This window comes from Vigna angularis, chromosome 11 (genome assembly GCF_016808095.1).
Source record: "Vigna angularis cultivar LongXiaoDou No.4 chromosome 11, ASM1680809v1, whole genome shotgun sequence".
In the NCBI taxonomy this organism is placed as follows: Eukaryota; Viridiplantae; Streptophyta; class Magnoliopsida; order Fabales; family Fabaceae; genus Vigna; species Vigna angularis.
This window is the reverse complement of record NC_068980.1, coordinates 18,281,935-18,305,607: the sequence shown is the minus strand read 5'-3', so window position 1 is coordinate 18,305,607 and position 23,673 is coordinate 18,281,935. Positions and strand designations below refer to the sequence as shown.

General features: G+C 34.7%; 2 protein-coding genes across 3 annotated transcripts; both read right to left on the bottom strand.

Annotated features, from left to right (window-relative positions):
- Window positions 1–12,950: 12,950 nt before the first annotated feature.
- On the bottom strand, window positions 12,951–14,711 carry LOC108332682 (uncharacterized). The gene is made up of 3 exons (XM_017567996.1): window positions 14,400–14,711; window positions 13,997–14,343; window positions 12,951–13,377 (listed from the first exon to the last, which is right to left on the bottom strand). The coding sequence occupies exons 1-3, from the start codon at window positions 14,709–14,711 to the stop codon at window positions 12,951–12,953; spliced, it is 1,086 nt and encodes a 361-aa protein (XP_017423485.1).
- A 4,480-nt stretch (window positions 14,712–19,191) lies between these two features.
- Window positions 19,192–22,684, bottom strand: LOC108332488 (histone-lysine N-methyltransferase, H3 lysine-9 specific SUVH1). 2 transcript variants are annotated; one of them, XM_017567776.2, is made up of 3 exons: window positions 22,526–22,684; window positions 20,093–22,311; window positions 19,192–19,489 (listed from the first exon to the last, which is right to left on the bottom strand). In XM_017567776.2, exon 2 carries the CDS (start codon window positions 22,118–22,120, stop codon window positions 20,120–20,122), a length of 2,001 nt encoding a protein of 666 aa, XP_017423265.1. In that variant the 5' UTR covers window positions 22,121–22,311; window positions 22,526–22,684; the 3' UTR covers window positions 19,192–19,489; window positions 20,093–20,119. The 2 variants fall into 2 exon arrangements, with proteins under 2 accessions (XP_017423265.1, XP_017423264.1); XM_017567775.2 differs by having other exon boundaries at window positions 20,093–22,247.
- Between the last annotated feature and the right edge of the window lie 989 nt (window positions 22,685–23,673).

The window sequence follows — 23,673 nt, the reverse complement described above, 5'->3', positions numbered from 1 at the left end:
GTTATTATATATAGATTCATATAAAAGAACAATTAAGGAATGCTCATTAAACCATCACTCACACCCTCACACGACTCATCCGGATTCGTATAACTGTTGAACTAACAGTCGTCTTTGCACTTGCCTAGTTCTGCTGGCCCTCTCCAACACTAGCAAGGTAAATGCCCAACCTGCCTATCTTTTCCATTACTGGCTATAGACGAGGATGCACTTGCATAGTTCTGCTGACTCTCTCCAACACTAGCAAGATAAATCCCCAACCTGCCTATCTCTGCCATTACTGGCTATAGACGAGGATGCACTTGCATAGTTCTGCTGGCTCTCTCCAACACTAGCAACGTAAATCCCCAACCTGCCTATCTCTGTCATTACTGGCTATAGACGAGGACCTCCCTCTACTCTCACCACTGACATTGTTCTTCTCTATGTGAGCATGAACAATGCTTTGAGTGTAGGGATAGACAGACCGATCCTAAGTTCACTACAGTTATACAGAACAACCCCAACACCACATAACATTTTCATCCATATCTCCCCGAGATGTCCAAATCATACTCAAATTCATCATTTACCTTCACAATCATATTATCACGGTAATTTATCATATCTCATACATTCACATACTTTCATCTATATCACATCACAGTGTACATTCCAAACATTTGTACACATAATTCAATTCAAGAGAAAATAAACTTAGACAACATTATTTGTAGAATACTATTCACCGAACGCTATTTGCACGAACGCTATTTGGACGGACACTATTTACCTAATACTATTTGGACAGACACTATTTACTGAATACTATTTGGCATAATACTGTTTGCCGAATGCCAATTGTACGAACGTTATTAAATCATACACTATCAGGTCGAATGCTTAAATCAGAACATATTCAACACTATTTGGACGAACGCTAAAACCGAAGATCATATTTAATTCAACACAATTTGACCGAACGCTAAAACCGAACACCTGGATTAACACTATTCGGCCGAACGCTTTATCCGAACGCCTCACTGGATTAAACCCGATTAGGCCGAACACTAAAACCGAATACCTCACTTAAATCGGGTACTGGCTGGACGAACGTTGAGATCAATCTCTTAGGCTCGACACTAAGACCCCAAAACATCATTAAACCCAATACTATTAACTCGAAGCTATTTGGACGAACGCTCAAAGATAAAGCTTCCTCGAGACCGAACGCTGGCTATGATGGAAACTATTAGAACGAACGCTATTTTCTGCGTCGAATACCTAGATCACTTACCGAACACGTAAAGTACTGGCCGAAAGATCACGACTTAACCAAACCGTATTAAATCAAAATCTGACCGAACGCTACTACATCCAATCTGACCGTTCGGTACTAAATCAAATCCTGAGAATACTAATTTATACCGAACATTACAATTTCTAACACTTTCAGACCGAACGTTCAATATCAAACTTAAGAATATCAATTTAAGGCCGAACGCTCACTACGAAGGATCACTACTGAATAACATCATCAATCGGTACTAGAAAATTCAACACCTACTCGAACGTTGTTAAAAATCAATACTTGACCGATAAGTAGAAAATAACGACCGAACGCATAAGAACTAAACCTCAGAATATCAAATGAAAACCGAACGCTTGCTAATACGCCAAAACCGAGCGTTCAAGATTTGAGAATAAGAATTCAATTTAAGACCGAACGCTACAAGCTAAACCTGAGAATACCTCGAAACCGAACGTTTACAATCAATACCTAACGCTAAAGATCACTCTCTGAGAATACCACTTTAAAGACGAAGGCCTACGGTCACTATTTCACAAGATCGAATGCTCAAGATTGAAACCTAAGTATATCAAGTTAACAATGAACGCTCAAAATAATAATACACCCAGACGAACGCTCTAGATCACCAGTAGAAACTACATAATTAAAACCGAACGCTCAGGATCAAAACTTAATAATATCAAATTAAGACCGAGACGCTCAAGATTACAACCCGATAATATCAATTAAGGACGAATGTATTTTATCACTATAACCCCAAAACCGAACGCTCGAGATTGAAACCTAAAAATATCAATTTAAGACCGAATGCTTACAATCAACAGTACACCAAAACTCATCATTCAAGATCAAACATTATTAAACTAACCATGCTTAGAACGAACGTTTGAGTATTAATCGAACACCTAAAGTACTATGTCGAACACCTAAAGAAGTGGACGACCGTATAGAATCTTGACCGAAAGAACACTTAACCGAACCGTAATAAATCAAAGCCTGACCGAACGGTACTAAAAATTCTTAACCGAACGGTACTAAACATTCAAGACCGAACGGTAACAGATCAATACTTAACAGAAAACTATCCAATCAAAAATCAAACGAACGGTAGAAAATAAACCTTGACCGATCAACACAAATTAACACCTAACCGAACGGTAGAAAAATCATGGTTTAACCTATACTAACGACCGAACGTTAATATCACTATTGCACACCAAGGACGAACGCTGACGCTCGCTAACAATACGAAAGTGAACGCTCACTTTAGCCGATCACTATTTGGTCGAGCACCATACGGACGAACGCTCAGAATCAAGACCGAAGGTTCACAAAATTGGCCGACCACTATTTGGTCGTGCACTGTTTGGACGAACGCGCGTTTCTGCAAAATTCTGCAGAATCGCACCAGGTTTTCCAGAAACCCAGTTTTTCATCCCCAAATTCCCAGATTTGTATCAAAGAGCAGAATATAACAGATTTCAAACACAGTTTAATATTTCTACAATCTATAAAAACAGATCTAGCTCCCCTTACCTCTTGAAGACTTCCTTTGTGAATCTTGAATCTATCTCCCCCAAGACTTGTAGTACCAAGGTCTCCTAGCAACTCCAGAAAATCTCCACTTCACCTCCCTGAACGATCTTGCAGCAAGGACTCCACTCTCACAAATATGGCAGCAAGAATTTCTCTTCTCACCATTACCCAACCCAAATCCTCCTCTCAGTAAATTAAAGCCAGTAATGCTTCCCTTGCTGTGCTCTCTGGACGATGCACATTGAAGGAAAAGGGGCCCTCTGAGTGCTATTCTCCATTTGCAATAAAGAAAACCCACTTCTGATATTGGGGCGGCTGGTGCTTCCACGCATGATGACTGCTTCTATAAAATTATGCAAGCCATGAGTGACTGCCCCGCCCCCACCACTTTCTTTTTTTTAAAAAAATAAAAGAACGTGCAGGTCCTTACACTTTGTATGCAGTTGCCCAGAGACAAAATCATCTTTTAAGCTTGAAAGAAAGTTGAAGAGCAAAAGGTTGGAGTTGGTCTTCTTTGGGAGGTAAGTTTATTTTCGTGGGAATAGAGGGATGGATTGAGGATATAGGATTTTGGTGGGAATAGAGGGAACTAAGTTGATTTAGGTTATTTACTTTGGAAATGGAGGATTTGGTCGCACGTGAAGGAGCATTGGTTCGAGAATGTCACGAACATGTGAATCTTCTTCTCAATGTATCAAAATTTTGTGGTTGTAGGGAAAGATTGTTGTTGTTGAAGGCAACTACTTTAAAGAACAAAGGTGTCAACACCCAATTTCGTCCGGGTAAGTAAATAATTAAAAATAAAGAATAAGAGAATAATAATGAATGGTGGGTAAGAAGTGATAAAATAATAACTATAATATCGGACACAATATTTTTTAAAGGTTAGTTTAATATGGTAATAATTTGAATTAATATTATGCTAATAATTATAAACAATAATTAAAATAGTATATTAATATAATTTGTTGCGTCAGTTGCTTTTAAAGAGGAAAATAGGATTTTTAAAAATGAACAAATTTTCTGACAATAATGATAATCAATGTTTTGAATATTATTTAATTTGTTTTCTAGCAACCAAAACATTTTCTTTCACTATTTTCTTCATTGTCAATTAATTCACAATTAAGGGCAAAATTACCATAATATTACAATGTGTGTATAAATACGCACCATGTGATAGAAAAAGGGAAAGGAGACGAAAAAATAAGGAGACAAGGAGAAACATGCAGAAATAATAAAAAGAGAGTATAGAGAAAAATAGGTTCTCACCCATAAGGGTTATGTCAACGGCAATCACCAAAGAAGAAATAGGAGAGTACTGAAAGCTAAAAAGGTATGTCACCTCTACACCATTCTTTTTTCTCTTTTTATTATACTCTGAAGTTTTTACTAAAGGTATTAATTTCCTACACACAAATAATGTTTTTTCAAAATCATAATTTTTTTTATAAGTATGCGTCGGCCTATGGCCGGTTTCTTTCTTTTTCCCATCACTCTTAAATAAAAAAATACAAGATCTTTAAAACCAAAAAAAGTCAATCTTGTTAAACCAAATATTTGTCGGGTTCGCTTTTCAAAAATCTAAATCAATCTATAATAATTTTCAAACAAACTCACAAACCTTTTTCTAGATAAAGAACTACGTGATCCCTGATTGTCCATCATAAATGGATATACGTATGAGCAAGGTCAATCCTTGTCGGGTTCATAAAACAAAAAATATTTTTTAGTTTCCTAATATTTTTTTTTTATTATTTTGTTTAGGGAAAATTAACATTTTGCAAAACCACGTCAACTTTATACATTTAATTAAAGGTACTGCCTTTGGGCAGGCGCGATAGGGTGCTAACACCTTCCTTAAGCGTAACCAATTCCCGAACATAAAATCTAATTTTCGCAGACCATGTGTTATTTTGTTGGTTTTCCATAGTTTTTCCATAATAAATTATGGTGGTGACTCCCAAAATCTTTTTCTCAAACCCGTTTGTGTTCGGCTCACCGTCCCGTCGCGATCCTGGTTTCGACAAATGGCGACTCCACCGGGAACGTTAGAGAATCAGGCCTTGTTAATTAAATGTGCAAATTGATGTGATTTCTCTTTATTTTATTTTTTATTGTATTTTTCCCTTTATTTATCTATATGATTGGTCTTTATTCATTTTGGTAATTTTTTATATGTTTTTTTGTAATAATTATTACTGTACATATCATGAGTGGGACCCTATACCTGGGTCTGAGTGTAACATAGAATTAGAGGGGTTGCATAGCGGTGTTACGTCTGGACTACTTCCAGTTTGGCTATCGTGAGAACCTCAGCCAGTGTATGTTCTCTTAACATGCAATTCCACACCTAGTTGCGTCTCAACTGTTGTGGAAAACGCTGTGAAAAGGACCATAGCTCTGGTGGCCTTTATTTTAGGTTTAGGAAGTCATCCTTGTGAGATTGCATATACAATGCTCAAACCTTTTAAGACATGTGACCTACCTTAAAAGCATAAAAAAAAGCATGTTGTCTTTTAATTATTTTTTGGCACATGCATCATATGCATTAGTAATATTTTTATCATTCTCCCTTAATTTTTCGTTTTACATAATAGTGGATGTGTCACAATTTTTTAAAAAACAAACAAAAATGTCATATTTTAATGAATAAATTAATAAGGCGAGATAAACACTTTTTAGTCAAATGAATTAATAAAACTTTCATTTTTTTGAACCATTTATAACATGAAATCACGAAAATAGTTTTCTTCTTCATCATTTTCCATCATCTATTTTATCCATAAAAAAATTAGTTTATGAGGGGCACTACCTCAAAGTGATCGCAAACAGTCTTTTTAACAAAAAAATAAAAAATAAAAAAATTGAAAATGAAAAAAAAGAAAAAAAAACATGGACAACTTATCTAAGATTTTTGAAAATAAGGCGATCATAATTTAATGTAACCTATTTTGAGTCTTAAAATAAAATAAAAAAACGTTTTTGAACAGGTTAGGTTGACATCATGTTATTTAAGAAAGATTTGTTTTTGAAAAAAAAATCAAAATTTCAAAACACAAGGAAAAAATGAAAATGACAAACTTAATTTTCATTCACTATAACAAGAACATTTTTTAAGCCCATTAGGCCCAGTTGATAGTTTTCTTCAAATTCAATTTCTTGAAAAAAAAAACAAACAAATGTGGTAAGAGAAAAATATAAAAAAAAAATTATTTCTCAAAAAGTTTTATCATTTTCATTTCGCAAAAAAAAACATAGAAAAGGAAATCATTACATTTTGAGTAATTCATTATCATATGTTTTTGTGATCAAACATTTTAAGTAATTGATAGTATTTTCTGTTGTGATATGTGTGTGCGCATTGCTTGAAAACACTCATCCTCCAGCCTTCCCCAAAAGAAAAAGAGTTTGGCTCTAACAAACACTAATACTACCCACAAACTATAGCATATTGGTCTTGCCAAAGTTATTCTCGCTTGTGCTATTTGGGAACTCCCAAATTAACCAAAAGCATGCAAAAGAAAATCAAACCAATTGGGACAATCTTTTTTCGATAAATCCTTTCCAAACCCATTCCTTATCTTGAACAAAACCCATGCCTAAAAACTAGGGCAGCTTTGACATTCATGGATCTATATTTCCATACTCATTTTCATATGTACACATATTACACGCCAACGTGGTTATCCTAGTGTCCTTTAAATGTTTTAAACCCTTACCACTTTCAACTTTTCTGTGAATTCAAGCATGCACATATCAATGTCAAAAGAAAATGCCAAGCATTGTTTTGAATATCCGACTTCAAAATTTTTGACATCCATTGTTTCAAATTGACTCCGCAAAAATAAAATAATATTACAAAAAAAATCAATCAAACGCAGAACATTACTTTTTTTCAAAAAAAAAACTACTTGCACAGTATTGCATCATGAAAAAGTCATAACCATTTATCTGCATAAATAACTATCATGTATATATCTTCGTCAATGAGAAGCTTTATTTGGAACTTTTTTTATGTGGTTATCAAACCTCTTTCATTCAAAAATACAAAATGATCAACATGCATCTAGGTTTTTCATTATAGGTCCATACATTCATGCATTCAGCATCATTCATGCATCATCATAAGGGCCCAAAGAAAAACATAACACACCATGCATCGCCAACTCCAGCGAGAATTCATGATTCGATGGAAATCATTTCAAAAAGTACATCAGTGAAAAAGTTCAGAATTTTCAAAACTAAAAAAAGGGTGAATGAGGATCTCACGCGAATTCCCACCCATACATCAAGCACGCATTACCATGGTGTAGAATGCAGGGAAGTACTAAAAGCCAAAAAGCATAAGAAGTAAAAGAATATGGCGGGACTTCCACGACATCCTTATAGGACTCGAGCAAATTCTAAAGCTATGGAAGTTTTGGAAGAGCAACGTGAAGCTGTAAAGGCTAATATTAGCCAACTAAAGGATCAAATCGATCAAATCTTGGAAGCTTTGAAAGCCATGAGGGTTGCAAGAGAGACTTCGTTTATAAAGGCTGAGGATAAGGCTCATCCTCTAGCACATAACGTTGTGGGCACACAATTCATGTTTCCATTGTATGGTTTGCCTCCAGGTTACATGCCTCCCATTGGAGATCACTCAGAGGCAGAACACACTTCTTTGGCATTTCCCATAACCAATAGCGTACTAGAGCTTAAGGGCCTATCCACACGATAGAGACGAAGGTGAATGAAATATCCAAGTCTCCTCACACAGTTGTTGCACATGATGTTTCGACTAAGGCCACCATGCACACGAACATAGAGGAAGCGAAAAGTAAACTTGAAGTGTTTGAAGACAGGCTGAAAATCATAGAGGGGTCTGAAAGTTATGGGTTTGGTGATGTGGCGAGGTTGAGCCTAGCCCTAGGTGTGATAATCCCACATAAGTTTAAGGTGCCAAAATTCGAGAAATACAAGGGTAGCACATGCCCTAAAAACCAATTGACCATGTATTGTCGAAAAATGGTTGCTTACGCTCATGACGAAAATTTGCTTATCCATTTCTTTCAAGATAGCTTGGCTGAATCATCATTGAGTTGGTATACACATCTGGAATTCTCTAATATCTATTCTTGGGAAGATTTGGCGGATGTCTTTGTAAGGCATTACAAATACCACATGAACGCCGCGCCAGACAGGTTACAATTGCACCACATGGCAAAGAAAGAAGAGGAGTCTTTTAAGGAGTATGCGCAACTATAGAGAAAATTGACAGAACAGGTGGAGCCAACTCTATACAACAAGGAGATGGTTGCAATGTTTGTAAGCATACTACAACCACCTTTTCATGAGCATATGATCGAAAGTGTGACTCTCAATTTCGCTGGTATCATCATCATAGACCGAAAGAATCGAGATTGGGCTGAAGAATGTGAAAATTACATCTTCGGCCACTATTCCAAAATATTCGTTTTAATTCGGAAAAAGAGAAGGAAAGGGGAGTGCATGCAACATCAGCAATACCCATATGGGGAGGTCATGTGCCCACTCATGACTATCACCAAAGCGTAGTTTCATCATAGCACCAAAACTCAGTTTTCATCCTGGCACTAAAGAATTCAAAAAAAAAAAGGAAAGCCCAGTTTTCATCCTGGCACCAAAGCCCAATTTTCATTCTGGCACCAAAGAATTCAAAAAAAAAAAAAGGAAAACCCAGTTTTCATTCTGGCACCAAAGCCTAATTTTCACTCTAGCATCAAAGAATTCAAAAAAAGAAGTTCAGTTTTCATCTTGGCACCAAAGCCCAGTTTTCATCCTGGCACCTAAGCCTAGTTTTCATCTTGGCACCAAAGCCCAGTTTTCATTCTGACACCAAAAAAAAAGCCCAGTTTTCATCCTGACACTAAAGCTCAGTTTTCATTCTAGCACCAAAGAATTCAAAAAGACAAGAAAAGCTCAGTTTTCATACTGGCACTAAAACCCAGTTTCATCCTGGCACCAAAGCCCAGTTTTCATCTTGGCACCAAAGCCCAGTTTTCATTCTGGCACTATATCCCAGTTTTCATTCTGGCAATAAAGCTCAGTTTTCATCCTGGCACCAAAGCCTAGTTTTCATTCTGGCACCAAAGAATTCAAAAAAAAAAGCCCAGTTTTCATTCTGGCACCAAAGTCCAATTTTCATACTGACACCCAAGCCTAGTTTTCATCCTGGCACCAAAGCCCAGTTTTCATTCTGGCACCAAGGAATTAAAAAAAAGTTCAGTTTTCATCCTGGCACCAAAGCCCAGTTTTCATTCTCGCACCAAAAAAAAAAGTATTACGAGGTTTGTATGCCTCTTCATCAAGTTATACGAGGTTCGTGCGCCACTCCATTTAATTTTACGAGGTTCGTGCGTCTCACCATCAAGTTTTACGAGGTTTGTGCGCCTCACCATCAAGTATTACGAGGTTCGTGCGCCTCTCCATCAAATTTTACGAGGTTCGTGCGCCTCTCCATTTAATTTTACGAGGTTCGTGCGCCTCTCCATCAAATTTTACGAGGTTCGTGTGCCTCTCCATTTAATTTTACGAGGTTCGTGCGCCTCTCCATTTAATTTTACGAGGTTCATGCGCCTCACCATCAAATTTTACGAGGTTCGTGCGCCTCACCATCAAGTTATACAAGGTTCGTGCGCCTCACCATCAAGTTATACGAGGTTCGTGCGCCTCTCCATCAAATTTTACGAGGTTTGTGCGCCTCTCCATCAAATTTTATGAGGTTCGTGCGCCTCTCCACCAAATTTTACGAGGTTCGTACGCCTCACCATCAAGTTATACGAGGTTCGTGCGTCTCACCTTCAAGTATTACGAGGTTCGTGCGCCTCTAAAAAAAAGAAAAAAGGGTTTCAATTCACGAGGTTCATACACCTCTCCAGCAAAGTTCATAGGGTATGACACACCCTCCACAGGTGTCACGGTTCTTCAGCAAGGTCCACAAGCCTTCTACATGCTCTACCAGGTACGCTTCGAGGTAATCTATTTCCTTTTCTTTGGACCCAAACGAAATTAGTGTCTTTATCTTTATTTAGCTTTTACTATGATAACACAAAAACTCTAAGGTTCATGTTATCTAGCAAAATCCAAATAAAGAGGGGCAGTTGTCAACACCCAATTTTGTCCGGGTAAGTAAATAATTAAAAATAAAGAATAAGAGAATAATAATTAATGGTGGGTAAAAAGTGATAAAATAATAACTATAATACCGGACACAATATTTTTGAAATGTTAGTTTAATATGGTAATAATTTGAATTAATATTATCCTAATAATTATAAACAATACTTAAAATAGTATATTAATATAATTTGTTGCGTCAGTTGCTTTTAAAGAGGAAAATATGATTTTTAAAAATGAACAAATTTTCTGACAATAATGATAATCAATGTTTTGAATATTATTTATTTTATTTTCTGGCTACCAATACATTTTCTTTCCCTATTTTCTTCATTGTCAATTAATTCACAATTAAGGGCAAAATTACCATAATATTACAATGTCTGTGTATAAATACGCACCATGTGATAGAAAAAGGGGAGGAGACGAAAAAAAAAGGAGAGAAGGAGAAACATGCAGAAATAATAAAAAGAGAGAAAGAGAGTATAGAGAAAAATAGGTTCTCACCCATAAGGGTTCTGTCAACGGCACTCACCAAAGAAGAAATAGGAGAGTACTGAAAGCTAAAAAGGTATGTCACCTCTACACCATTCTTTTTTCTCTTTTTATTATACTCTGAAGTTTTTACTAAAGGTATTATTTTCCTACACACAAATAATGTTTTTTTTAAATCATAATTTTTTTTATAAGTATGCGTCGGCCTATGGCCAGTTTCTTTCTTTTTCCCATCATTCTTAAATAAAAAAATACAAGATCTTTAAAACCAAAAAAAGTCAATCTTGTTAAACCAAATATTTGTCAGGTTCGCTTTTCAAAAATCTAAATCAATCTATAATAATTTTCAAACAAACTCGCAAACATTTTTCTAGATAAAGAACTATGCGATCCTTGATTGTCCATCATAAATGGATATACGTATGAGCAAGGTCAATCCTTGTCGGGTTCATAAAACAAAAAATATTTTTTAGTTTCCTAATAGTTTTTTTTATTATTTTGTTTAGGGAAAATTAACATTTTGCAAAACCACGTCACTTTATACATTTAATTAAAGGTACTGCCTTTGGGCAGGCGCGATAGGATGGTAACACCTTCCTTACGCGTAACCAATTCCCGAACATAAAATCTAGTTTTCGCAGACCATGTGTTATTTTGTTGGGTTTCCATAGTTTTTCCATAATAAATTATGGTGGCGACCCCCAAAATCTTTTTCTCAAACCCGTTTGTGTTCGACTCGCTGTCCCGTCGCGATCCCGGTTGCGACAAAAGGAATACTATTTTTGAGACGTAGAAATTGGGCAATAAGTGAGAAAATGCTTTACTTATGGTGATGAAGTTTTTATTAATGGTTTGTAATTTATATTGCATTCAAATTGTAACTACTTTGAATGGTTGATGAAGGAGAATATGAAATTCAAGGAACCTTACAAAGAAAACTTGAAGAAGTTGAAGTCTTTTTGGAAAAGGAAAAGGTTGTACTGGTCTAAAGAAGAAAAACGAGAAGTTGAAGAGGAAATTAGAGCAATAGAAAAAAATTGGAAAAATTATATTGTTGTTGTTTGTTTTGTCATAGGTATTAACTTTTATGTTTTATATTATGTTTTTATCGAAGATAAATTTAATTAATATTGTAATTTTGAGTTGCTATAGTACTGTTAAGTGTTTAATTGAATAAAATTTTGGTACTTGAGTTTGACTCCAACTTATGGTTTATCCTCTTAATGTTGTGATTATAAGTTTTGAGTGTGAGAAAGTGTTGATTTTAAATTTTGCTATCTAACTCTAACAAAAGGCAATGAATAGAATGTTCTAATGTTAAAAAACGAAAATTGGTGTCATGTAAGGAATTGCTTATTTGGAAAAAGTTTGGTTGTTGGACACGCAATTTCATGATGAAAATACAATTGAATGTCAAAATATGAATTGGTATTCTTTAGTTGAATGGAATCTGATGCAAGATATCCTTGTTGTAAAGAAATAGCAGTCCATGATATCCTTGCTATAAAGAAAGGGAAGGAAACATGATGTAGTTATTCCCAGTTACTTTAACTTAGATCAAAATTTAAGCATAATTCACAAAGCAACAGAATTGTCTCAGTGTATGGCTATTTTCATGGAATAGAAATTGAACATAATTCACAAATTTGTTCTTCAATATTGCTATAATCCAATGACAATCCAAACTGCACAAAACCAGAATGTTTAAGGCATTAAAGTAAATTTCTTTGCATAGGAAATTATGATAGAACCAATAACATGGATGATTTAGACTATGCAAAGGCATCAACTTTGTAAATAACATCAACTTTTGTTGATCAGAATACCCATGGTAATGTATCTTTAATGGAGAAATAAATAAAGGTAGGGATAAACAAATAAAAAGTGGTCCTTTAGCCTTAAATAAGAGAAGTAATTTAGTTACATCGTTGAAGTGCTCCCTTAACACTTTACTGAACATTACATGTGTTACTACATGATAAAAAAGAGATCCAAAATTATTATACCCACTACTAAGATGTTCCCTTAGTGGGTCACAATCATTACAAAATACATTAAAAATATCACATGCCTACACTAAAACTTTAATTGATACTAGCTTGAGACTCTAAAACTTGTGTAGTCAGTATTTTTGTGGATGTTCTTTTTTCCCCTTCGTTAGTTGTTCCAGCTTGTGATGTTGATGCAGATCCTCCTTCGGTGGAACTTTCCTTTCTTAATGTTCTTCCAGCTTGTGTTGTTGATGCATATCCTCCTCCACTTGCAGTTCCCCTTTTGGTTTGTCAATGGAGTAAGGTAATTAGAATTCATATGGTGTAAATAACTGAAGCTGTAAATAACATAATACTAAATTGTACCTTTCTGGTTTTCTTTCCCTTTCTACAGCTTCTAACATTATGTCCATATTCATTACAATTGTTACACTTAATAACAATATTTTTCTTTGACAACTTTCTATGACTAACATATTCATCAGCTTCTCTTCTTTTTAGCTTTTTAAGCCTCCAGGAGGTGTTTTATAAATGGGTGGTAGTAGTGTTGTAGAATCAGATGTAGGCCATAGTTGTTGTCCATTGATTGGAATAATTTGAGGGCCATAACAAGTTTCATAAGCATGTTTCTTGTAATAATGATGAACATAATCTTCAGGGTTCTCTAATTTATAATGAATGGCAGCCACAACATGCCTGCAAGGTATTCCTATCAAATCCCAAAAGTAACAACTACATGTATGGTTACTTAGGTCAACTACCAACTTGTCCATCGTAAAGTCATGAGTGACTTCAAATTTTGCAGCCCCTGCCCAAACAGGAATCCAATTCTCACTCTTTTCAACTTCCATGTCAAGCCTTTTTCTTGGTTTAGGCATAACATCTCCTGGATATGTCTTTACTTTTTCTCTTAGTGTTGCAAACCTACTCATAATGTATGACCTAATTCATTCCATCATAGTAATGATAGGTTTGTCTCTTGCTAGTAAAATTGTACTATTAAATGACTCAGACAAATTATCGATCAAGAAATCACATCTACAATAACTACTAAATGCATGTTTACACCAACATTTAGTTGGAATTGCAAGTAACCAATTATAAGTATCAGTATTAACTTTCTTCAACTCACCCATTTTTTTCCCACTCCTAAAAAAAATGTTGCCTTCGCAAGCCTCACTATAAGGTCTCTAATCAGCACTCCACCAAATTTCTTCTTATAATTGTTGTACAAATGCCTTAAATACTACTTGTGCTCCACTCCATTCAAAATCTCCTCAAACACTGTCATTAATCCCTAATAAAAAGAATATTAACCTTTTATTAAATAATGAAAATTATACCAAATGAAATTAGGTAATAAAACAAAACAAATTACTTTTTGTTGATCTAAAATAAATACCCAACGTTGACAATCTATATCCCCAATATCAGCCAGCAGTAGTGTCAAAAACCACCTCCTGGTGTCTTTGCATTCATTTTCAACTACAACAAAAGCTAGTGGGAAATATTAGTCATTAAGGTCTCTGCCACTGCCACTAACAGCTTATCACTATATGTTGTCTTCAGATGACAACCATCTACCCCAATGAAGGGCCTACAACTACCTAAGAAGCCCTCTTTACAACCCTCTTTACAACCCTCTAAACACATGTAAAATGACCTAAACCTTGGTGTCAAAGTGGGTTGGGGTTGATTGACCTTAATCTTGAAGGTTCCAACCTTAAGTCTTAAAAATTCAGCCACATAATCATATAGATGAGCATATTGTCGTTCTCCATCACCCACTAAAGAATCCATTGCAATTTGCTTTGCTTTTCCAGGAGTTATTCCAACACTTTTGTTTCCAAAAATTCTTCCACATCTGTGATGCCCAACCAGAGTTTTCACCTAAAACGTTTGGCCATAATTACAAAACCACATTTCTTTTTACACAGTGCCCTAACTCTCTTCGGATCATTCTTCACAAACTGAGCTTCTTTTCCATTTAAAACGCTATGCTTCATTAGCGCATTTTTAAAATCTTTCAATGAACATAACTTCATCCCCAATTTAAATTTGAAGGTCTTGTTCATATCATCCGCTTTATACTTCGGAAACTTTCCCCTATTCAAACTCACATTGTCATCATTATCTACATCTGAAGACAATTCATTGTATTCTTCATTTATGTCATGGTCTCCAACTTCTTCATTAATGATAAATGACCCTTCACCAACATTGCTTCTTCTCCTCACAATTTTCTTCTTCCTTTTCATTCTACTTCACCTATCCAATACAAGATTGATATTTCTACGATCTTGCTCCACCCTCTCATTCTCAATCCCAAACCCATCATCATCATTTTCCATTCTTTCTTCTTCACTGTCATCCAAATTTCTTCAGCTGAAGCTTCAACTTCCCCCTCAACCACATTCCCCTCTTTGTCATCAACATATAGTTTTTGTCAACCACATTCCCCTTTTCCTCTTCCTCAGCAACATAAGCATCTTCCTCAGCCATGTGGACCTCTTCTACATCCACATTCCCCTCTTCCTGTTCATCAACAACATAAGCCTCTTCCTCAACCATGTAGACCTCTTCTACATCCACATTCCCCTCTTCCTATTCCTTAGCACCATAAGCCTCTTCATGGACCATTTGGACCTCTTCCTCATCCACATTAACCTCTTGGTGACCCACATTTACCTCTTCTTCCATGTCATGTATGTGTCCTAACTTTGCCTCTTCACTAAAAGTAATAAAGTTAACTTCAATTGTCTCACTACGAACATGTTGCACATAGATTTCAACCTCTTCGTTATTTTCCTCTACGTAGTTAGCCAAGTAAATTGCTTCCCTATCATCAATAAGTATTTTGATATTGTTCAGCAGCCTTTGTTTGGACCCCTTCCACCATAGCTTGAACTCTTGCATCATATTTGAATTTTTTAATAATTCCCACTACTTCAAAGTACGACCACCAATCGAGATCAACTCCTTTTATAATGTGTACATCTCCTTCAACATTATTCTTAACAAGCTTTCCTATGTAATGCAAAGAAACGTCAAAAACCATTTGTACACCTACATTGTAACATCAACACTTTACGCCCAAATAACACCAACTTTAAACGAAAAACAAAAGGAAAAAATTACCTTACTTGCCTATGCGTTTCTTTCACACCAACCGCAACAATCACCGCAACCACATCAAGCACTACTACCACAATTTATGGAAGAAAAAACTTAGTTTTGCTTCACATAAACATAATTTTGCTTGATTGCAGATTAAACTAAAGAATCCTAATTTTGCTTCGTTGAAGATAAAATTAAAGAACTCTAATTTTGCTTCGATTGTGAGACACAGTTACCATGAAACGTGACAGATTGTTAGCCACCTTAGACAAAATTTAGTATCGTTACTTTTGGAAGACTAAATATTATATTTTCATTAAGAAAAATGATCATAATGAAACAATTGAAAGAGAGACTAAATCCAAAAACACTTAATAATTGAGGGATTAAAAACATATTTAACCCAAATTATTATAATAGAAAGTTTTTAAATTCAAAATATTAAAATTAAATATTTCAAGTTTAAATGTTAAATTCAAAAATTAATAGACTTTGAAAAAGGATTTTAGCAAAATGAAAAGGCTAGAACATATTTAACATTATCTTCCAATACACTTGGACATAAGATGAAATTGAGAGATAATAAATAAAGATGGAAAAACAGAAAAAGATTTTAAGAGAAAATTAATATATTAGGATTTTTATTATTTTCTAATATTATTACATAAAAAATGAGATTAAAAAAAGCACACTATTTCACTTCTTGAAAACATGTGTTCTACTTCCTCTTCCAACAAATAATGACTTGCTTTATATTCCTCTCATTTTGACTCTTCCTTTCTTTCCTTCTCATTTTGCATGAAAGAAATCAAATGTTAGAAAAAGTAAATGAAAAAAAAAAACAAACAAAGCAGTTAAAATTGACTGATAAAGTATTATGAATAGTAATTTTCACACTTTTGAAAGTTGACAACATGTCATACAGTAGAGGCAGAAATTATTGCAAGACATGCTATTCACTTCATAATTTTTTTATAGAACTCTTTCATAGAAAAGAAGATTCCAATACTCAAATCAATTCCATTCCTAATCATAAGAGATTCCTAATCATAAGAGATGATGATCCATGAAATTTGTAAATTAGAACTTCTTTAAGATATTTTTGTTCATTTGATGAATTTAATCAGAGAAGAAAACTTGTTATAATGGCTTTCATTATTATAATTAAATATAAAAGAAGAATTTAAATAAAAAAGGAATGAATATTATAATACCATATACCTATATGACAAAATTTGTCATCTTTTTCTCTTGTTTGCATACCAGTCTTCTTCACCAGCACAATATTCTTCAGTTCTTGTGAAGTTTCACTTTTTTCTTTTGCTGGTTGCAGATGTACTGCAAACTAACTGGTTTCTAAAAAGTATAACATTGCAGAAACTAGTCTCCAGAATGCAGAATTTTGCTAAAGAAGAAAGAACCACAAAATAAATTGGTTGTAAACAGAACCTTCTCAATCTAACTCAAACACACAAAACCTTATTAGTTTCATCAAGCAACCTACTCAATACCCTGCAAGGGACAATAGAGGAGTAATCAAAGACTCAAAGTATGACATGATGAGATAACATGGTTATTAGACACCCTGCACTTACAGGTTAAGCAGACTATCTATGTTAAATCAAGTATAATCAAAGATTCAAGTGAGATCAGTCTCTAACATAGTGAACTTGAAAAAACCAGTGGTAGGACAAAAAAAAATTACTCAAAACATGAGTGAGAGCAATTGATGTGTTTAAGCATAGTCCTTCACACATCATATTTATGAGTTCTAAATAAAAAAACTATTAGCCTTTACTGCTCCCTAAGGCAGGTTTTTAGATGGTATTGTTGGGTTGAGCTCCTATCTGTGTATCTAAAAAGTCTAAACTTAACAAGTTGTGCTACTTAACCCAAGTGGAGAAGAGTCTTCTGGGTTAATAGAGTCTTAATTTTGCACCATTTGGGGAAAAAAAGTACAAAAATTGGTTCACTTTTTACCAAGCCACTTCGGTCAAATTATGATTCCCGCTTTATTTACTATTGGATGAGGCTGAAAATTGGACAGGAGGTTCACGGCAACCAAGTGCTTACAATTAGCCAATACATCACAGCAGTAATGCTTTCCCAGATGAAGAACAAAGAAAAAGAAACCTAAAACAGAACAACAATGCAGAACTGATTTCTCCAACCACAGTGTCCAATCCACGATTCCAACCGTCCAAACAAAGAACAATATGACGCGAACTTGATGTCCAATTTTCAGTCTCATCCAAACAAAGTAGGAATCATAGTTCTACCGAAACTGCTCAATAAATATGCCAACCAGTTCTTGTGCTCTCTTTCTCTCTCCCAAAGGTTGAGAAATTAGCACTCTCTATTGACCAAAAAAACCTCCCCCTCCACTAGGGTTAAGTGAGACAAAAATGAATTTGACAAGTTTGAATTTTTAAGAGACAATTGGGAGCCCAACCCAACAGGTATCCCAAGCATATGTTTGGTTGTGATTGTTTTATAGGATATAATTGCTTCTTCTATTTTTCAAAGTTTAAAGTTACATAATGCAATGAGAAACAATTTACAAACACAATGGCTTTATTCGAAATGCAGTAGTGAGATAATGAACAAATGTGATTGATGATACATTTAGACATGCTTAGAAGCTGATCTCATATTAGAGGAACCAAGCCCCAAAAACCATTATGCAGTAACCAATGACAAGTTAGAGGTAACTGTCATTACATTGAATTCCAGTATGCAAACTATTTGCACAGAACCTATGCCAGCAGATACTAAAGAACCAAATTCAAAGATCATTGTTTCCTCCAAGTTAAAGAGTGATGATATCAAGTATTGGATTTGCATATTGTTTGACATTCTACATGGCTTATCCAAAAACTGGTAAGAAACAATTATTTATCTAAAATAAGTTAAAACTATCATGGGCTAAAATGAACATGCTCTAGATGGTTAAATATTTGGTCGAGAAAGAAACCAATAATATTGTAACTGCTCATAATCATTTTTGGTCTATTGATATTCAATATGCTAGTAAATGTCAACTAAAGTTCAACAATATGATACACCATACGGGTTAACAAAGTAAAGAGGTGACTTAGGCTCAGATTGGTTAACTTTTTAATAATAGATATGAAAAGAAAAAAAAAAATCAACTTATCCAACAAGTTAAAATTAACTTATGTATAAGTTAAAATCAACTTTTGGAAAAGTTAACTTATGGGTTACTTCAAATAGAGGTACTTATAGAGAAGTTTACTTCAATAAGACCTTATCTAAATAAACTTCTATGGAAACTTTTGTCAATTGATCTATCTTGATTCTCCTACGTTTGCATGGGTGAGTGAGTTAAGTTTTATTAGGTGACAGTATACAGTTTGACATTGACAAAAATCTCCTTATTCTACCCACCCAACTTGCCAAAATCACAAGTTAATGGGGAAGGTTCTTAGAGTAGAAACCATAGATGGAAAAAGAGATTCCAAATACCCCTCAGCCAACAAGCAATTGCAGATATCAAGCTGTCCCTAATAATTAATAAATAACATAACTAGAGGAAGATGATTTCATACAAATGCAATTAGCATAGGATATGATCCATGCCATTACTTCTACAATCAAAAATGCAGAAGAAAATTCTAATCTTCTTATACATAACTAACAACAAAACATACCCACATCCAAAGGAAAAAGGCAGGGATAAACAAGTGAATTCATAGCTAGTTATATACTTGTCTGGTGCATTGTGGCCATTTCCAACTTTAACATTACACATAACCGATAATTCATGATATTATTGGATCCAAAAAAAGGCCAGGTCCAGAGTCACATTTTTTATAGTCAAACACACTTACACTTGATTTAGAACCACACATTCACTAAACTCGAACTCCTAAAGTGGCTCCCAACATAACATCATCCTCTGTTAAAAAAAATAAGAAAGATGAAAATAACAATTAGTTATTTAGCTTTCCTGGGTCAGATAACGTATACACATATACACATGTAAATAGAGGAAACATACATAACACTATTAATCAACATGTATTATGTATATAATATCATATAAAGAAACCCCATACCACCTGAAGAGAATTCAAGAGATTATGAACTTACATGCCTATTGAATTTGAAGTCAAACAGGAAATGTAGATTGCCAACAACACCAGAGAAGCACAACAAAAATTTGAAGTAATAGTAGCTTTATGCAAAAATTCCAGAAAATAAGAGGAACAAAAATTGACCGTGAACCATGATGCATGTTTCTGTTTTAGAACTCAAGTGTATTGGTAAACTGGAAGCTAAGATATCTAATCTATATTGCATACCTAAGTTTGAGAAACCATAAAATTCTTGCTTACACCAAATTTAGGATAACAAGAGAAAGAAACAAAACAAGGGTAAATTTCAAAAGTGATTTTTTTAAAAAGTTATATATATAGGGCAACAATGTCACACATCACAATGTTGAATCTGGGTGACAAACTTTTGAAATGAAAGAGAACTAAAAATGTAAAAGTATTACCTGTTACCATGCTGTTCTTGAGCGACTTTAACCATAAGAACCTCGGCATTTCGATGATCGGCATAAACATTTCTTTCTCCCTTTGACTGCACGGATACCCTCAGCATGATCAGATCGGGCAACTCCATAGTCATACGTTAACTCTGTCATTGGTGGAATGTGTCTGAGCGCAAAGAAGGCAACATGGACGTACGATTGGTTGTTTTCTTCATATACCACAGGCTGCCAAAAAACATTTGGGGAGCAACTATGATTCATGAATCTAGCCACATTCCCAAAATTCTTGGCACTTATGGTCAAAGGATACGGCATGGCATAATGCTCACTAGATTCACTGGGATTGACTTCTTCCAAAAGCTTAGGCTCATAATTCCACTTGAATTGACCATAAATCCGGGTTGAATCAAAAACATACTCATTTCCTTCCCTCACAAGCTGACTTACTTTGGCCCTATCAACAACTTCTCCAGCATATTCACAAACGAAGGTACCAGAGCGAATAGGATCCAGAGACCGAAGACCCCACCCTCTATCCTTCGTTTTGAACACTTCCATGGGGTGCATTAAACCGGTTTGGGATACTCTATTTTTGCAGTTAGGAAAACACTGACATGTAGGGCCACATTCATGAACCAATTTCATCCGGCTCACCAGAACACCTTTTCCAATATAAGGGAAATCACCTTCATTTCTCCTAATGCAAGAGCAGTTCAAATCACCAGGAACACATGATTTAGTACAGGTGCATCCATTTGAAGGCTGCATCAAACTGAATGATTTAGGGTGTCTAAGAGAATGGAAATAATTGAAATAAGTAGGCGCCTTCACATTATCAACTTCATTGACAAGTGATACAGGAATATTCTCAGCTCCATTGGAAATGTCTGCAAGAATAAGTCCCATCCTTGAAGTGCCAGATTTCCACTTCTGAACTGATTTCCAAACAGCATAGGCACTAGGTTGTCCAGGCATTCTAACCAACTTATACTTAAATACATCACCACCACCTTTTGCTTTTCCAATCCATGAATCCTGAATTTTATACAAACCATCATAGACATAGACTTTTAAATTTGGATTCACATCATCCCTAATCCCCCGGATGACTCTTATTTCATTGAGTTGTCGCGAACTCCTATCCAAAGCAAGATTGCCCCTTTTAAGCTTCTGGTCAATGGCGTGCTTATCTTTCTTGAAGAAGTTCCCTCCCTGACCAGTATACGTTATAACATCAATATCCTCAGCATCGTCATCATATTCTCCTGATGAAACAATGCTCACAGCCAAAGTTTCCTCCTCAAACTCACCCCTAACATGCAAGGCATCAATTCCACCCATGGACTGAGCATGCAAACCCACAACACACATTTCGGTTCTGAAAAAGAAAATGTCACCAATCTCAACCCCAGGAGCTGATCCTATTCTCTTCCTCATGTTTGTCCGGATTCCTTTGGTCATCAAAGTATTGCAGGCTTTCAAATCTGCACGCTTGATCGGACCCAAGCTCAATTCCCTGGCCCCTTCAAGTTGGCAGAGCTTTCTTCTAAGAGCATCAAACGCCATGAGCACAAAATTAACCACTTCACGGCTACCATCTTCTTTTTGAGCAGGGGTAATACCAACTAAAACACTTAAATCAACAGGGGGCTCTTGAGTTTTCTTAGGCTTATCTAAGGATGATTTGGCGCTGCTCGACTTTGGTGATCCACGTTTTTTCTTCCCAGAAGTACGTTGATCACTGAACCCCTCCATTGTTGAACTGGAGTCTCCTGCCCCTGGTGAACTGCTATATACCCTTATTGGAGTAGGTATGGAAGCACCATTTGGTGTCACCTCAGTTGGAGTTTGCTGAGGTGCACCAAAGGGGGAAAATGGTGAAAACCCAGAAGGATACTGGCCAGGAGGTGAAGCTTGAGAAGACATAGAGAAAATAGGAATCAAACTCTTCAGAGGTTTAACATCCAGAATCCTAGACTTATCAATGGAACCATGAAGAGGAACTGAAGTCTGCCTTGTCCCTCCTTCCATTACAGAACCCCTTTCAATCAACCTTCACTAGATGAAAATTTCCTCCCTTTTCTTTCACAAACTTCCCCCTTTTCACCCTCAAACATAATTCATCTTAGCCTTTGTTTCTCTTTCCCTTCAGTCCACCCTACACACAATTATCAAAGTCACTACTTCATTTCAAAACCCAAATTGAAAAGTTTCATCATTTTCTGCAGAAGTGCAAACAAGGGACATGCATTTACAAGGATCTCAAGAAAAAATATTTGCAGATAAAACCCAGAAAGAAAATGAGATTAAGTAAGCATTTTTCACTCAAAATAAACATACGAAACAGTCTGCCACTAAGGGAAAAGAACAAACACGGGATCCTTAAAACAAAAAGGACGACAACTTTGCATGAAAAGAAGAACTTGTTGTGGTTACCTTGTGGGGTGCTTGATTCTTGAAGCTTGAAAGACACAAGAAAGTAGGTGGATGAAGAAGCTCCAAGTGAAAAAAGTGAGGAAAATGAGGCAGAGCTTCTGAGTACAAAGAAGAGTGAGGAAAATGGCTGATAAATAGGCAATGCTCTGTGTGGTAGCATAGGAACACGTGCAGTAAACTTACTGTGCATGTCTCGTGTGTCAGGGTGACGATAATAAGAAAATGTGTTGAGAAGAACACATTATCTCTAAACATAATTCTTGTTAGTTTTATATACTTGATATCATTTTTGTTTCTTATATAAAAAATTTAATTAGGTCTCTTTTGTTCGATAATTTTAATATCATTTAAAGATAATAAAATAATATTTGTTAATACAATCATTCATTTTATTTTATATATTTATTTTTTAGTCTTAAAGATAAAATGGACAAAAATAGTAGTAATGTTAAATTAAGGGATCATATTTAAAAAAAATATATATAAAGATCATATTGAATAAAAATAAATAAAAGAAAAATATTGAATTATTATTATAAATATATAAATCAAAAATATTATTAAGCCTTTTATATTCTTATTTTTAAATAATTCGTTTAATATAATAAGTAAGGCATGTTTCAATGTTTTATTTTGGATATAAAATAATAAAACTTCAGTTTTATTACAACAAATTTAATGATTTTGTTTGTTTTGGTTTGTGAACACTTAATGTAATTAATAATATGTTTGGGTATTTAATAAATGTCATGTGTTTATTAAAATAAAAATCAGCGTTAATATATATAATTAAGGTAGATAACATATAAATTATGATTAAAATCCTAAAGAGTTCATAAAATCGTAACTAATGTAATCGTAACTCAAATTATATATTTTACTTTCTAAATATGTACGCGTATTTATATATATATATATATATATATATATATATATATATATATATATATATATATATATATATATATATATATATATATATATATATATATATAAACACGTAATCAATAAAAAAAAAAAAACTTTTTTTGATGTTTTTATGCCATATCTAATTGAATTTGAGTGAATTGATAAATATGCTCGAAACCAATACAAATTACGTTAATAGAAGATATATGTTTGTAAGTTATTATAAATTTTTCAATTGA